Source organism: Microcebus murinus, chromosome 3 (genome assembly GCF_040939455.1).
Source record: "Microcebus murinus isolate Inina chromosome 3, M.murinus_Inina_mat1.0, whole genome shotgun sequence".
Taxonomy (NCBI): domain Eukaryota; kingdom Metazoa; phylum Chordata; class Mammalia; order Primates; family Cheirogaleidae; genus Microcebus; species Microcebus murinus.
This window is the reverse complement of record NC_134106.1, coordinates 20431768-20448444: the sequence shown is the minus strand read 5'-3', so window position 1 is coordinate 20448444 and position 16677 is coordinate 20431768. Positions and strand designations below refer to the sequence as shown.

At 35.3% G+C, this 16677-nt stretch overlaps 1 protein-coding gene across 13 annotated transcripts in view; it reads left to right on the top strand.

Annotated features, from left to right (window-relative positions):
• The window catches only part of DTNB (dystrobrevin beta), a 247434-nt gene that overhangs the window by 31322 nt on the left and 199435 nt on the right, over positions 1 to 16677 (top strand). For 10 of the 13 annotated variants that reach the window (XM_076000601.1, XM_012788139.3, XM_076000609.1 and 7 more), the window contains exons 3-4: positions 5299 to 5379; positions 11779 to 11992. In XM_076000601.1, coding sequence (XP_075856716.1) covers positions 5299 to 5379; positions 11779 to 11992 — 295 coding nt within the window. Of the gene's footprint in view, positions 1 to 5298; positions 5380 to 11778; positions 11993 to 16677 lie in introns of those variants that run through there. The other 3 variants (XM_076000603.1, XM_076000602.1, XM_076000610.1) reach the window with 2 other exon arrangements.

Below are 16677 nucleotides of genomic sequence, written 5' to 3'. Positions count from 1 at the left end.
CCATGCCCGGCTAATTTTATATATATATATATTAGTTGGCCAATTAATTTCTTTCTATTTTTATAGTAGAGACGGGGTCTCGCTCAGGCTGGTTTTGAACTCCTGACCTTGAGCAATCCGCCCGCCTCGGCCTCCCAGAGTGCTAGGATTACAAGCGTGAGCCACCGCGCCCGGCCAATTTTCAGACCTTTTTTAATGTAAACATTTAAGAATTAAGTTTCCTGTATGTGTCTTTTTTTTTTTTTTTTTTTGCGTCCCAAGCATTCCTATGTTTACTATTTTCATGATGAGTTCTCTGTGTTTTCTGATTTTCATTATGAATATTTAGAAGTATCCTTTTAAATTTGCTGATAAATATTTTAATTAAAAAATCCTTGTAGCTTAATTGGGTTATAGGTCAGGGAGTGAGGGATGATCTAGAATCTTTGAATTCGTTGACATTTTATGTTTTTCCAGATATTCCCTGAGTGCTTGAAAATAATGTATATGATTTCTGCATTATTTAGATCAAACTTGTTGCATATTTGCATATTTACTAAAATATTTTTTGTCCTTAATGATTTGATTGCTTGATCTTAATTGTTGAAAGATGTTAAAAATCTCTGCTTTGATCGTAGATTTAAAAATTTCTCCTTATGTATAGTTTAGTCAGGTTTTGAAGCTTTAGTTCTTAGATGCATGTACCTTTAAAATGTTATGTGTGCCTAGGGAAGTGAATCTTTTGTCATTATATGGTTACTCTCTTTTTCTAGTAATGCTTTTTTTGCTTTGAAGTCCATTTTGTTGTATGTTAATAAAGCTTTGCTAGCTTTCTTTTGGTTAGCATACATAGTACAGTATATATCTTTTTATTCTTTTCCTTTACATTTTTTTGAATTCTTATGTTTTATTTTGTGTCTCCTATAAACAGCATAAGTTAGATTATTTTTTTTAAATCTGACAATCTGCCTTGTCACTGAAGAATTTATACTGCTTAACTTTTTTTTTTTTTTTACAAATACAGATATTTCATTTTTTCCATTTTATTTTGTGCTCCAATTTTGTCCTTTGTTTTTTTTCTTCTTTCTTGTGTTCGCATAGATGAATTGAGCTTTCTTTCCCTTCCACTCTTTCCCTCTACTTGGCTATGAATTGCATGTATACTTTTTCTGTTCTTTTTGTGGTTAATGTAGAAATACTAACATCAATTAAAATGAAGTTTAAAGTGTATCAATATTTATAACTTTGTTCAAATAATACAAGAATATTAGTCTGTTTTAGAGTACCTCCTTTATGAAATATATCCTATTTTTAGTGTTATCTTTTTTAACTTCACAAATTAGATTTTGCTATTTTGTATAATCAATTTTCATGTAATCCAGTCCATTCAGTTATCACTCTCTTTGCTTGCCATTATTTTTTTTCTGTTAAATCTAGATAAGTTTAATCTAAATCTAGGTGGAGCCAGGGCACATGTCCCGCCATTTCCCTTTGTTGGAATATTTTCTCTGCTTTTCCTAGTTTACCCACTGAGGTAGTCATCCTTCAGTGGTCTTGGCTTGTACCTTCCTCTCTGATGGGATCTCTGGCTTCATCTCTGTTCCTCAGGGTTTTTATTCCTACTGTCAAGAAAAAAATAAGAAAGTCATTTATGTTACTTATTTGGACTAATATTCTTTTGAAAAAAACATTTTTCTTATTAGAAATGCTTGTAAGAGTTTTCAGGCAATTCAGAATGCTATTATACTTACATCTACTAAATGTGTAACCTTATCTCCCTTTTCCTTCTTTTTCTCTTCCTCATCCTTCTCCCCATTTACATTGCTTTTTAACAAAATACACTTACTTCGTTACATCTTCCATTGGTTTATTGAGGACCTCTCCCTGGAACACAGTTTGGAATCCTGTGTCCTACCTGAAGGAGGCTAAAAGCATGGACATGTTGTACACAGGGAAAAGAAGTGGCTTCACCACTATTTTTATTATCTCTCTCTATCAGCTTGTCTTTGCCAGTGTCCAAAATTATATACTATAGTTAGTTTAATCTGTTGGCTTGGCATATTTTTGAGGGAAAGTGGATCAGAGTTTTTTGTACAAGGAACACAGAACTTGATAATTTTCACTTATTTATTCATTCATTCAGTAAATATTTCAACTGCTAGTTTTATTATGTCTTAGTTTTAGGCATATCATAGTGAACAACAGCAACAAAAAATGGCCTCTGCCTTCATGGAACTTAGTTTCCTGGAAATGGAAACAAGGAATGATGGGATAGTAGAAGCTATAAAGGGGAGGACACAGGGGTCCAGGATGGGTCTGGGAGAAGTGATGTCCAGGCTGAGTCAGCCTGATGACCTGTGAAGGGAGTGTTGGGATAGTAGTACTCATAGGGGCCTGGAGATAAGTGAGCTTGGCCCATTTGGGTAATTATATGTACTCCAGACTGATTGGAGTTGAGTATGAGATGAAATCTGAGCCAGACTTTTTAGTTGAGCGGGGAAATCTTGCATTTCCTCAACCTGGCTTGATTATAAAAGTCTCTTGGGGCACGTGTTAAAAATAAAGAGTCAAGGCCAGGTGTGGTGGCTCACGCCTGTAATCCTAGCACTCTGGGAGGCTGAGGCAGGAGGATCACTTGAGGTCAGGAGTTTGAGACCAGCCTGAGCAAGAGCAAGACCCCATCTCTACTAGAAATAGAAAAAAATTAGCCAGGTGTGGTGGCACATGCCTGTAGTCCCACCTACTGGGGAGGCTGAGGCAGGAGGATTCCTTGAGCCCACGAGTTTGAGGTTGCAGCAGTGAGCTATGGTGATGAGCCAGGGCAAGAGAGCAAGACTCTGTCTCAAAAAAAAAAAAAGATTTCTGTCTAGAAATTTTGATTTAGCAAGTAGATCTGGAGTGGGGCCTGGAATTCTATATTTTAATATTGTGCCCAGGCAATACTTATGATCACGTGATATTAATTAACTCTTAGAATGACATCATAGTCTTCCACTGTGATTGTACTCAGCAGATTTAGCTTCATATCCTTCTGCCTTCTCCTATTGCCACACACATGCCATATTGGCTATTACTTATCTCATATTTATTATTTATATCTCCTTACTTATAAAAAGATTTGGAAGTTGATCTGGCTTCCACATTTGTCATTTGCATAGAACTGTTCTCCTGTCCTGAAATCTAAGATGGTGTTTGCTGTGCAATAAAATCTCATCTGAGATTGCATTTTTCTTCAACATTTTAATAAATAGAACTGCATCCTCCTTAGTGGAAGTATAGTTACACAAAATATACGAAGCTGTTAGTGGGAATCAGCTTCAGGGCGATATCTCAAATAAATGTGTTAGAAATAATTGCGGAGTTTTATGAGAGTGGCTTTTTTTTAATTTTTTTTTTACTTTTTATATTTATTTATTTATTTTTTTTTTTGAGAGTGGCTTTTAACAAGTGGCTCAGTGCAGTTCTCAAGGTTTTCCTTTGTTGATAGAGTGGTGTTTCTCATAGAATTTTAAGCTTCTGATGTAAGGAGGTACAAAGAAATCCTTCCATTTGTCTCTTTGATTTCCTTGGGATTTGATTATACTATATATAATCAAAAGCCAGATGATGGAGGAAATAATTTTATTCCTGAGATTAAGATGAAGGTCGATTGAAGAGAGCTTAACAGACCTATTCACTTTTTGGTTAATAAATATTGCTTTCACCAAAAACCTGGAAAAATTCCTCCTACCCCCAACCCCCTGCTGCCCCTCTTTACCATGAAATGAACACAAATGAGAGATGCCTGTAAATATTGGTAGAAGAAAATTTGTGCCAGATCACTTTCCCCTTATTGAGTAAAACGTTGTTGCCAGATCTTATAATGGATAGATGAAATAAAAAACTCATAATAGGTGCCAGACCTATCTAAAGTGGCCTTAAAATTTAAGGAGACTTCATTTGCAGCAAATTTTGAAATGAAAACAAGGTGTGATTTATAGACTCATGTAATTTTAGGCTTTGGTCTATTTACTATGGCTGTATATCACTTACCCCTAAACAATCATTTATTTTGTTTATGCATTTTGTGGGTATGGACTTAACATAGCAACTGGTGCTAATATCTTGACTTTGCTCATGATGTCTGAGTTCTTGAAGACTCAGAGGCCCACGGCTTGAATCAGGATCATTTGAAGGTGTGCTCATGTGTGTGTTTGGCAATGGGTGCTGTCTTTTGGTTGGTAGACTCTGTCTGTGGCCTCTCTAGCTAGTCTGGCTTTCTCACAATATGGCATGTAGTTTCCACAGCAAGCATCCTGGAAGAGCCAAGAGCAAGGCAAGCTGTACCATCTTCTATTATCTGTCTTCAGAAGTTGTACACTGTGCCTTCTGTGGTATTCTATGCGTTAAGGTTGTCACAATGTCCCAGTCATATTCAAGTGGAGGGAAATAATCTCTAGTTCTTGATACAGAGGAATAATGTACTAGAAACACATGCAGTACTGCTCTGAAAATGTCACTCTGGCCATTTTTAGAATACAGGCTGCCACAGACCTGGATGGGGACCTTAGAGGCAGCCGGTCAGTTCCCTCATTTTATAGATGAGAAGACTGAGGCTGTGCAGAAATGGCAGCATGGCCATAGTTGTATTCTCTGGTTGGTGGTCAGGCTGGGACTGGAATGTAGTTTTTCTGACTCTAGGCTAGGGTGTTCCCTACAATACCAACCACTCCCCTTTCCTAATCATGTAGTTCAGTGGTCCCCAACCTTTTTGGCACCAGGGACTGGTTTCATGGAAGACAATTTTTCCACAGCTTGTGGGGAGTGGAGGGCAGGAAGGCGGAGCTCAGGCGGTGATGCTAGTAGTTGGGAGCGGCTGTAAATACAGATGAAGCTTCGCTTGCCTCTGCGGTGCTCACCTCGTGCTGTGTGGGCATCCTAGGTTCCTAAGTTTCATAGAAGACAATTTTTCCACAGATGGTAGGGGGGATGGAGCTCTGTGGTCAGGTCCCTAACAGGCCCCTGACCAGTATGTAGTTCATCATGAGTGTTCATGAGTGTTCCTACCTCAGGTTTTCTCAGACTAGCTAACAGGATAGTATGGGCAAAAGTGACAGCAGAGTGCTATTGTGCAGTGGGGCATGCATGCAGGAGTTTCCTAACTCTTCTTCCCTCCATTTAAAAAAATTTTTTTAATTGACCCTCTATTTTTGTTTTATCAGAGGAAAGCCTAGTTGACATGTTGTATACTGTGACAAAGCAGTGGAATGGAGTCACTTTCTAGCATTTAGAAACTAGATGGTAAACCCAGTTGAGAATTTTTATTTGTGCTTTTTTCAGGTGCTCAGAATTTTGATGTCATAAGACTATCAACTTACAGAACAGCTTGCAAATTACGATTTGTGCAAAAACGATGCAACCGTAAGTGATTTCTACTCATTTCTGTGATAGTTGGATAGAGTTCTCAGTATTATCAAATGAAAGATTTTAATACCTTTCAATTATATTGTAATTTTTTTTTTTTTTTTTTTTTGAGACAGAGCCTCACTTTGTTGCCCAGGCTAGAGTGAGTACCATGCAGCCTAGCTCACAGCAACCTCAAACTCCTGGGCTCATGCGATCCTGCTGCCTCAGCCTCCTGAGTAGCTGGGACTACAGGCATGTGCCACCATGCCCAGCTAATTTTTGTATATATTTTTAGTTGGTCAATTAATTTCTTTCTATTTTTAGTAGAGATGGGGTCTACCTCAGGCTGGTTTCAAACTCCTCACCTCAAGCAGTCCGCCCCGCCTGGGCCTCCCAGAGTGCTAGGATTACAGGCATGAGCCATATATTGTAATGTTAATTGAATTGTTTTTGTTTCAAGTATTTATCAGAATGTAAGCTTTGCAATGGAAAGAACTTGTCATTTTACTCTTTTGTCTCTCAAAATTTTTAACAAACTCAATAATGTAACTAGTTTTGAAGCAGGCATAGTATTAATATTATTTAAATGGGAGAATTGATTTTTCTCTGTCACTTTTATTAAGGAAATGTTTTATACAAAGTTAATATAATTTATCAGCTTCTGGAGGAAAAGAAAAACATTAATATTTTTGATAAAGGTATAATAAGAATTGGTTTTCTTGATTAAGCATAATATAACATGAATCAACTTCTTCTATAAGTAATTGCTACCACGTGGATTATAAAATAAAGCATTGTGTGGGTGTATATATGTATATTTATATGTACAAATAGATGTACATGAAGATTAATTTATGACAGATTTATTATACTTTGTGTGTGTGTGTGGGTGTGTGTACTAATGAAAAACTGTTTTAAGTTTAACAGAACTTTGAGTTCCAAGAATATTATAACCTTAGAATTGAAAAACCACAGTTTTAGACCTGGCTTTGCTACTTATTATAATCAAGTGACCTTGGGCAAGTCACTTTATATCTGGTAACTTCTACCTTACTTTAAGTCTTACAAATCCTAGCATAAAATTCTCTCCAAAGAGTTTATCATGCCATCCTAGATTGAAGTCATGTTTCTTTCTTCAGTGGTTTCCAAAGTATCATTTTTTCAGATTGATGCTTTCCCATTAAATGCTTCACAAAATCGTTTTGGTGGGCTGTAGCCAGATTTAAAACATGTAATGGAAAAGAAAAAAAGAAAAAGAAAATATTAGAATGCAACTTATGTGGTAAGGCTAAAAAGTGATTTGTGAAACTTTTGGTTTTTATGTATCTATTTTGTTTTTTATATATCTAAGGATAAAAAGTGTTTCATGAAACTTTTTTTATATATCTATGTGATAAGGCTAAAAAGTATTTTATGAAACTTTTGTTTTTGATATATCTAGGAGTGTGTATTTGTTTGGATGTATGATGATTTAAATGTATTTCTGTGGGTTGTGGTCAACAAGCTTGAAAACCAGTACCTTAGAACAACTCTCATATTTATACTTTTTCTCATAATTATTCTTGAGAAATAGTAGTCTATGTGTGGAGTGTTGAGAGACTGAACTAGGCTAGTGGCATTAGTGATATATTAATAAAATAGAAGATCTATTGTTCTAAAGGTTTTTCCACATGTTCTGGTTAAAAAAAAAATAAAGGTTTTATTTTATTTTCACATATGATTTATAGTCCACCTGAAATTTTTTTGATTGTGAGTGTACAGTGTAAGTAGGAGTCAGATTTCAAGTTTTTCTATATGTGTGTTCAGTTGTCTCTTCACTGTTTATTGAAAAGGACATTCTTTTTCTTCACTGCTAAAGACTCTTCTCATATTCATTTGGAGAAATGTACAAGAATGTTCATAGCAATGTCCATACATGAGAAGTTATACTTTTTGACCCTCTTGTGTTCCAATGGTCGTCCTTGTACCAATAACACACTGCTCTAATACCACACTCTTTCTTATACCAATAAACACTGTTAAAGCTTAGTAAATCTTGATATTGGGTAGAACAGGCCTTACTACTTTGTTCTGTTTTTCTTTTTGAGATTCTCTGGGATATTCTTGGCCTTTTACATTTATTTTCATATAAATTTTAGAATCTGCTTGTCAATTTCTACTAAAAACAAAATAAAAAAAGAACTCTGCTGGGATTTTTTCTTTATTTCTTTTTTCAAGTATAGTTTCCATATAGTGGAATTCACCCTTTTAATGTACAGTCATACTGGAATTTTGATTTGGATTATATTGCATCTGTAGATCAAGTTGGGGAGAACTGACATATTTCCAATACTCAGATTTACTCTTGTGAACATGATATATGCATTCCTACATTTGTTTAGGTTTTTAATTTCTGCCAATTATACTTACAACTTTATTTGTAAAGATGTTGCACACATCCTTCATTGAGTTTATTACTAGGTGTTTGATTAACTTATGATACTATTTTACACAGTATTTTAAAATTTCATTGTATGTTACTCTTGTATAGAAATAGTGATTTATATATACATATATATTTTTATTTTGGCATATTATGGGGGTACAGATTTTAAGGTTTCAATAAATGCCCATTTCCCCCCCTCCTCCCAAAAGTCTGAGTCTCCATCATGATCATCCCCCAGATGGTGCACATCTCACTCATTATGTATGTATATACCCGCCTTTTTATATTTTGAACTTGTTTCTAGCAATTGCTCTAAGCTCATATATAATGATAATTTATCTGTAGAGTCTTTATGATTTTCTGTGTGTATAGTTTTGTCATTTCTGAATAATGACATTTATATTTATTAATATTCATTTCCAATACTTATATTGATTATGAGTTTATCCTGTATGTTTATATTGGTCTGGCTTCAGGTACAATAGAAGTTATGATAGTGTGCCTTCCTCATCTCATTCCCATTATCAGAGAGAAGACTTTCAACATGTTACTATTAAGTAATATGTTTGCTGGAGGTTCTTTGTAGATAGCTTTCATTTTAGTTTGTTTTCTTTTGCTTATAACAGAATACCTGAAACCAGGTAATTTATAAAGAAAAGGAATTTATTTCTTTTAGAGGCTGAGATGTTCAAGGGGAAGGGTCTATATGTGGTGAGGGCCTTCTGGTGTGGACTCTCTGCAGAATCTCAAAGTGGCGCAGGGCATCACTTGGCGAGGGGGCTGAGTATACTAGCTTAGGCCTCTCTTCCTCTTCTTACAAAGTCACCAGTCCCACTCCTATGATAACCCATTAATTCATTAATCTATGAATGACCTGGTCATCTTCTAAAGGTCCTACCTCTCAATACTGCCACATTGGGGATTAAATTTCAACATGAGTTATCGAAGGGACAGATATTCAAACCATAACAGCCTTAATCTGATTAAGAAAGTTCCCTAGTAGTGTGTTTCATTATTTCTAAAGATAACATTTCTTTTAAAAGTTCTTTTTGATAATTTAATAACTTAATTTTGATCAGAGAGCATGGTTCATATAATTTTCATCCTTTGAAATTTATTGAGTTGTGCTTTATGGTTCAGGATATACATATTCTCTAGTCATTGGGTGCTGTACTCCACACAGTGCTCATCATGTCTTCTGTGTTATTTGTGAATTTTCATTGTCTGTATCCATACTTGTATTTTGTGTATGTTTGTGCTATCACTTACTAAGAGAGGTATGTTAATATCTCTCACTAAGTTTGTGAATTTGTTTATGTCTCTTTGAGGTTCTGTTTATCTTTATTTTATATGTATTGAGGCTCTTCTGTTAGATGTAAATAAATGTAAAATTCTTAAATCTTTCTTATATGAAAACTTTTATCATTATGCAGTGATTCTTTTTATATTAATATTTAGCCATATATTTTGTCCTACCATTTTAAAATAGATATATATATAAATCATATACTATAAAATTCACCATTTTAAAGTATACAGTTCAGTGGTTTTTAGTATTTTCACAGAGTTGTACAACTGTCATGACTATCTAATTTTAGAACATTTTCATCACCGTAGGAAGAAGCCATACCCATTAGCAGTTCCTCCCATTACCCTCATCCCTTACCTCCTTGCAACTACTAATTTACTTTTTTAATCGATTTACCTCTTATGAACATTTCATATAAATGGAATCATACAATATATGGTCTTTACTGTCTGGTATCTTTTACTTAGCATAATGTTTTCAAGGTTTATCTACATTGTGGAAAGTATCAGTACTTCCTTTTTATGAGTGAATATTCCATTGTATGCATACATTATATTTTGTTTACCCATTCATCAGTTGATGGACATTTGGGTTGTTTGACATTTGGCTATTATGAGTAATGCAGCTATGAACATTTGTCTGCAAGTTTTTGTATGAACATATGTTTTCAATTCTCTAGGAATAGAATTGCTGGGTCATATAGTAAGCCTATGTTTAACTTTTTGAGGAATGGCTAAGCTGTTTTTCAAAGTGGCTGCATGATTTTTACATTTGCATCAGCAATATATGAGAGTTTCAGGTACTCTCTGTCCTCACTGACACTTGTTATTTTCCATTTTAAAAAAACGATAGCCATTCTAGTGGATGCGAAGTATCTCATTGTAGTTTTCGTTTGCATTTTCCTAATAACTAATGATGTTGAGCATCTTTTCATGTGCTTGTTGCCCATTTGTATATCTTTGGAGAAATGCCTAGTTAAATTAGTTGCCCATTTTTTAGTTGAATTGTCTTTTAGGTTTTTGGTTAAATTGTAAGAGTTTTTATATATTCTGGATCGTAGACCCTTAATGAATATGTGGTTTGCATATGTTTTTTCTATTCTTTAGGTTGCGTTATCACTTTCTTGATAGAATCCTTTGATGCACAGAGGTTTTTAATTCAAATAAAGTGCAATGTTATCTATTTCTTCTTTGGTTGCTTATACTTTAGGGTGTCTTGTACCTGATATTGGGGTGAGAGCTTTCAGTCTTTCCCTATTAAGTGTAACGTTAACTGTGGGATTTTTTTGTAGATGCCCTTTATCAGGTTGAGGAAGTTTCCTTCTAGTCTTAGTTTGTTGTGTTTTTATTATGAAAGTGTGTTGGATTTTGTCAAATGCTGTTTCTGTGTCTGTTGAGATGATCATGTGGTTTTCCAAGTCCATTTTTTTGTGTTTTATAAATAGTTACATCAGTTTTCTTTTGGTTAGAAGTTGTCATCCCAAGTAGCTGAGACACGTGCTGTCACACCTGGCTAAGTTTTTTACTTTTTGTAGAGATGAGGTCTCACTATGTTATCCAGGCTGGTCTCAACCTTCTGGCCTCATGTGAGCCTCCCACGTCAGCCTCACAAAGTGCTGGGATTACAGGCACGAGCCACCACGCCTGGCCCAGTCTTGTGTCTTTTAAGTGGTACATTAGTGTATTTATATTTATTGCAATTACTGTTATATTTGGATACATACCAGCCATCTTATTTTATGCTTTCCTTTTGTCCTACATGTTCGGTGTTTCTCCACCTTCTTTTGGATTGATCAGTTCTCTTTTCATTTCAATTCCTCCCCCCCAGTTCTTTAGTGTTGGAAAGTATACTTTCAGATTTTGTTTATTTGAAAATTTTTATTGATACCTTTTTCTTGAAAGTTTTTTTCTGTCAGTATAGAATTTAAAATTAGTGGTAATTTCTTTTTAGCACATTAAAATTATTTTTCAGTCTTCTGCTTCCTTTGTTGCTTGAAGTCAAATGTCATCTTACTGTTTTTCTTTCAAGGAAATGTCTCTTTTCTGTCTGGTTGAATATTGTTTATTTTTTTCATGAGTCACCAGTGCAATAAAGAAGATGTTGTTATGTTACATCCAGGAATTTTAATTATTTTCGAGAGAAGATTAGACCTAGGTACCTAGCCTACCTTATTACTGGAAAATAGTGGTTCACTTAATGCAGTTGTATTTTTTTCTCTTTAGGGCCACAGACAGATAAATTTGAGTTAAATGTTGCTGAAGTTTGTAGGCTGAAGTAACAAAAGATGATGTAGCAAATCTCTAAAAAGGCTAGAAGTGTTTATCAGTAGTTTTTCTTTTTTTTCTGATTACCTGTCATTAGGAATTGCATAGGTCACTATTAACATAGACCTGAAATACTAGTTGTTTAAATATGAACTGTATAAACCAGCCTTTAAACCAAAAAAAAAATAAATAAATAAATATGAACTGTGGAGGTAGTCAGTCCCGGACTGTTGCGGTGGCTCCTTGATGTGGTCTGGGACTAATGTTCTTTATTTTACCACAGAATGTTTTTCTCATTGTCAGCTAAAGAGTTTTTTTCTTTAAACTTAAAAATTAATTGATAAATTCAAGTGTCTAATTGTGAAGGTGGTACCATGCTTTAAAATTGTTGAAAGTTTATTTTCTTTGTCTCTTAGTTCATCTTGTTGATATCTGGAACATGATTGAAGCCTTCCGAGACAATGGCCTTAATACACTGGACCATACTACCGAGATCAGTGTATCCCGCCTGGAAACTGTCATCTCATCCATCTACTATCAGTTGAACAAGCGCCTTCCTTCTACTCACCAAATCAGTGTGGAACAGTCTATTAGCCTCCTCCTCAACTTTATGATTGCTGCATATGACAGGCTAGTATTTTACATGCTTACTTTATTTTAGGAATGCCGGTCTCTTAATCATTCTTCTACAATGCCTTGCTAAGGATTGTCAACTTAGAATCACAGTTAAAAGGGAAATTATTCAGTGTAAGTCCCTTCTAGAGACTGTTTAACAGTGACTTACTCTCCTGGGGTATGTCATATATTAAATTCATAATATTATGGAGTATCACAACACTTGAGATGTATTGTTTGGTAAAATTTTAGGTACCTTAATATAGCTATTACCTATGCAGCAAAACTCAGCTGAGTTTTGAATTTTATTATGGGGTTTTCTGTTCAACTCTTAAGACTAATCTTTCTTCACTCTGTAACATCAAATGTCCTTATAGACTATAGTATCTTATTTTCTCTTTATTTGTGTCTAAGAACCTATTTAAAATTTTAATGCAGAGCATTGTCTTCATTAAATAATTACAACAAGAGAAGAAAACTATTGAAATATACTCAAAATTAAAGCAAATGATGTGCTTTATTTATATTTATAGAGAATTAAGTTGATATTATAAAAAACAAAACAAAAAATAAATTGTAAAGAATTGATATATGATTGCAGAAGAACAGAGATTAATGGTTATACTCTAGGAACCAAGAGTTCAGATTTCTGATACCTGCTATAGTATTGGTCATCTAATTTGAATGGGTTAATTGTCTCAGCTTCATTTTTTCTCTCTGTAGACCTACTTTGAGTTCATGTATTTATAAAATGCTATTATATATCTCATAATTGTGAGGATTCTGTGAATTTGTGGTAAGACTATGAAAGTGTCAAAGACAAGTCATAATTTAGGCACTCACTAAATTTATAATATTTTAATAAGCTGTTATCAAGTTAGATATTATATCCATTTAATAGAAACTTATTTAAAGATATTTGAATTTATTGACTTATATATATTTTTAGACCAGGTCTCATTATGTTGCTCAGGCTGGTCTTGAACTAGGCTTGAGCTATCCTTCTGCCTCAGCCTCCCTGGTAGCTGGGACTACAGGCACATGCCGCCATACTCAGCTAATTTTATTTTAGCTGAGTATGGTGGATTCTCACCATGTTACCCAGTCTAGTCTCAAACTCCTGGCCTCAAAGGAGCTTCTTGACTCAGCTTCTCAAAGTGCTGAGGTTACTGGTGTGAACCACCACACCTGGCCCAGAAATTTGAATTTTTGAAATAAGAGTAAACACGACTCAACAATAAGTTAGAGTATACTTTAAAATAAAAGAGTGAAATTGGAATGTTCCTAACACAAAGAAATGTTAAATGCCTGAGATGATGGATACCCCAGTTACCCTGATTTGATTAATTCACATGGTATGCTTATATCAAAACATCACATGTACCCTATAAAGAAAAACAGCTATTATTTACCCATAATAAAAAAATAAAAAATAAATTTTAAAAAGAGTGTATAAGAGACATAAGTACCAGAATTCTAATGCCATCTTTTAGTAACTTAGATTAGTGACTTCATAAGGTTAATTTTATTCTGTCCAAGGATTGGCTTTTTGATTCAAAGACCTTAGTGAAAATTATTATTCTGTGGTAAGTAAGCATCTCTTATTATGACACTGACCCACTGAGTAAATAAATTTGAGGGTCACACAATAAGAATTAATTCAAGAAACAATTTTTTAAAAGTCAGAAATAGGCCGGGCGCGGTGGCTCACGCCTGTAATCCTAGCACTCTGGGAGGCCGAGGCAGGCGGATTGCTCGAGGTCAGGAGTTCGAAACCAGCCTGAGCAAGACCCCATCTCTACTATAAATAAAAAGAAATTAATTGGGCAACTAATATATATAGAAAAAAAATTAGCTGGGCATGGCGGCGCATGCCTGTAGTCCCAGCTACTCGGGAGGCTGAGGCAGGAGGATCGCTTGAGCCCAGGAGTTTGAAGTTGCTGTGAGCTAGGCTGATGCTACGGCACTCACTCTAGCCTGGGCAACAAAGCGAGACTCTGTCTCAAAAAAAAAAATAAATAAATAAAATAAAAGTCAGAAATAAAAATTATCTTACTGTTTAAAAATGATAAAGCAGAGGTTAAAAACTTTGACTCCATAATCATACTAAATAAGTTAAATACTATGATGTCTTAGTTCCGTTTGGCCTGCTATAACAAATACCAGAAACTAGATAACTTATAAACAACAGAAATTTGTTTCTTACAGTCCTTAAGGCTGGGAACTCCAAAATCAAGGCAGACGTGTCTGGGGAAAGGCCTGCTTTCTGGCTTATAGACACCACCTTCTTGCTGTGTCCCCACACGGCAGAAGGGGTAAGAGGTCTTTCTGGAAACTCTTCTATAAGGGCACTAATCCCATTCATGAGGACTCTGTCTTCATGACCTAATTGCCTCCCAAAGGCCCCACCTCCTAACACCATCATTTTGGGGGTTAAGATTTCAATGTGAATTTTAGGGGAACACAAACATTTAGACCATAGCATAAAGGCTAAAAAAGGGATGGGAAGGAAGAGTGAAAAGGTAGCAGAAGAGAGAATGGGAAGACCAAACTTAGGAGCAGAAGGTACAAAGATATCCTGGGACACATTCAGAGGAAGCTAGACACGTACAGAGAGAAACAAAAAAAGAGTGAATGGACAGTGAATCAGATGAAGGCAGATGAGTAGAAAAGCACACTAAAAAGAACTAGCCAGTACGAAAAGAGAAGAGTAAAGAATGTAGTATGTCAGTGGTGATTGGGTAATTTTCAAGTCAATATGTTTAAAACTTTGACCATGGTATCAGAATAAATTATCACATCTTTACTAACCTTGAAATCTTTATAAGGGTTTGTTTAGCTATCCAGAAGTTTAAAATTGGCCTTCATGTACTAGAAAAAAGAAAGAGACCTGGTTATCATAATTTCTTGAAAATCAGAGCATTTTTTAAATTTTTCATGGCCAAACATTAAGCATGTAAGAGCATTTTGTTAAATACTTAAAATATTAGTCTTTTTATTGATTGGCCACATTATTACTTAGGTTGGAGAGTTCCTTTCACACATAGAATACCTAGTTATTTATTTTAATTGAGCCTTCAGGCTTTATATTTCATGATTCCTAAAGGTTAGAATTTGAATGCAAAAATTGTTTAATCATAACTTCTCATCTCCAAATTTATAGTCAGTGTTTTTGGCCAGGTAGTTTCTGATTATTATAATGGATTATAAGACTAAAACAGCAGTCAGGAGCAAATAGGATCTGAGACTTTTCTTTAAGTCAATATTTTTTTAGGATTTAATTTTTTTAATACTGAGAGTTCTGAATACTTTATATTTTGATAATTAAAAACATTGAGAAGTACAGAGACCAATATTACAAACATATGTGTGTAGGACCTTAGTGAGAGCCAGAAGGAGGAGTGAAAACATTCTGATAGCTGCATTATTTTTTCCTCTCAAGTCCTCTAGTATGGTAGTATTGGTAGTCCCATGGTCTGGTATACCGGTACAACAGAAGGTACTCTAACCAATATAATAAGGATATCCACATTCCCAGCATGAAGGAGATGAGGTCTTCCTTACTTTTCTGCAGTTGAGCCAGTTTCACATTTTAAGGTTTGTTGCTTAAAAACTCCCTTTCTGTTTCCAGCCTTTGTTCATTGTGTTTAGTTGTAAGAAATTGAAAGCCTACTGGGCTTTTACAATAACAGGGGTATAGGCTCACATAAATGAGGGATCCAGAGGCAGGCCAACCCTTGATCTTGGTTGCGTGGCTTCATTTCTTTTAGTGATCTTGGCTTTGCTCTCCTCCTGTATCAGCTTCATCCTTAGGCTGACTTCACAAATGCCTGCTAGCAGCTACTGAATGCTTCCTCTTTCAAGGTGAGGTAAGGGGAGAGAGTTGACTTCTTTCAACACCAAACAGAAGTACCTGAGTTTTCCTTCAGAACTGTGCACTTGGGCCAGGCATGTATAGGTGTTATGCTCCAGAATATGTGCCTCTGGAGCAGAGTAGTTTTGTTTATACCTTGACCACATGGTGACACATAGTGGGGGATGGATGGTGGACTAGGTATGAGGGAGGCACACAGTTGTTGGGAAATAGACTAAGTGACGTGAGAAGTTTCAGGGGTTTTCAAGTCTTTGCCAAATTCCTTCAAGGCAAAGACCTGCAAAACCCCTGAAACTTCTCACATCTCTTACTCTATTTCTCAACACACAGTGTTCGCTAAGTTTCATGGAGTGCATCATAAACTAGTGGTTTTCTTTCTCCTTAGGTGGCTCCACTATCCACCTAGGACCTTAAACCTGACCTGAGAATTATTTATAACTCTCCCTTCTCAGTCCCCATATCCTTTACCAAGTTCTGTCATTTCTACCTCTTGAATCTCTTTCAAGTCTGTGTGTTTCTCTCCATCCCAGTGCTGCATCCCAGATCATCTCCATCTTTTTTCTGAACTGCTGGCATGGCTTCTAACTGATCTTTGTACATGTACTCTTTCTTTCCTCATTATTCATTCATTCTTAGAAATAATAAATATCCATGCACCCATTGTCTAACCGAGGACCTTGGACATTGACAGTGACTTCTATTTACTTCTCTCCTGCCTCATCCCACTGACCTGTACCTAAGGTGAGCACTGTCCTGATTTTATGTTATATTTCCTTCTTTTTAAATTCTTTTTCTTTTCTCTCCCTCTTTTTTTAGTACATTCCAG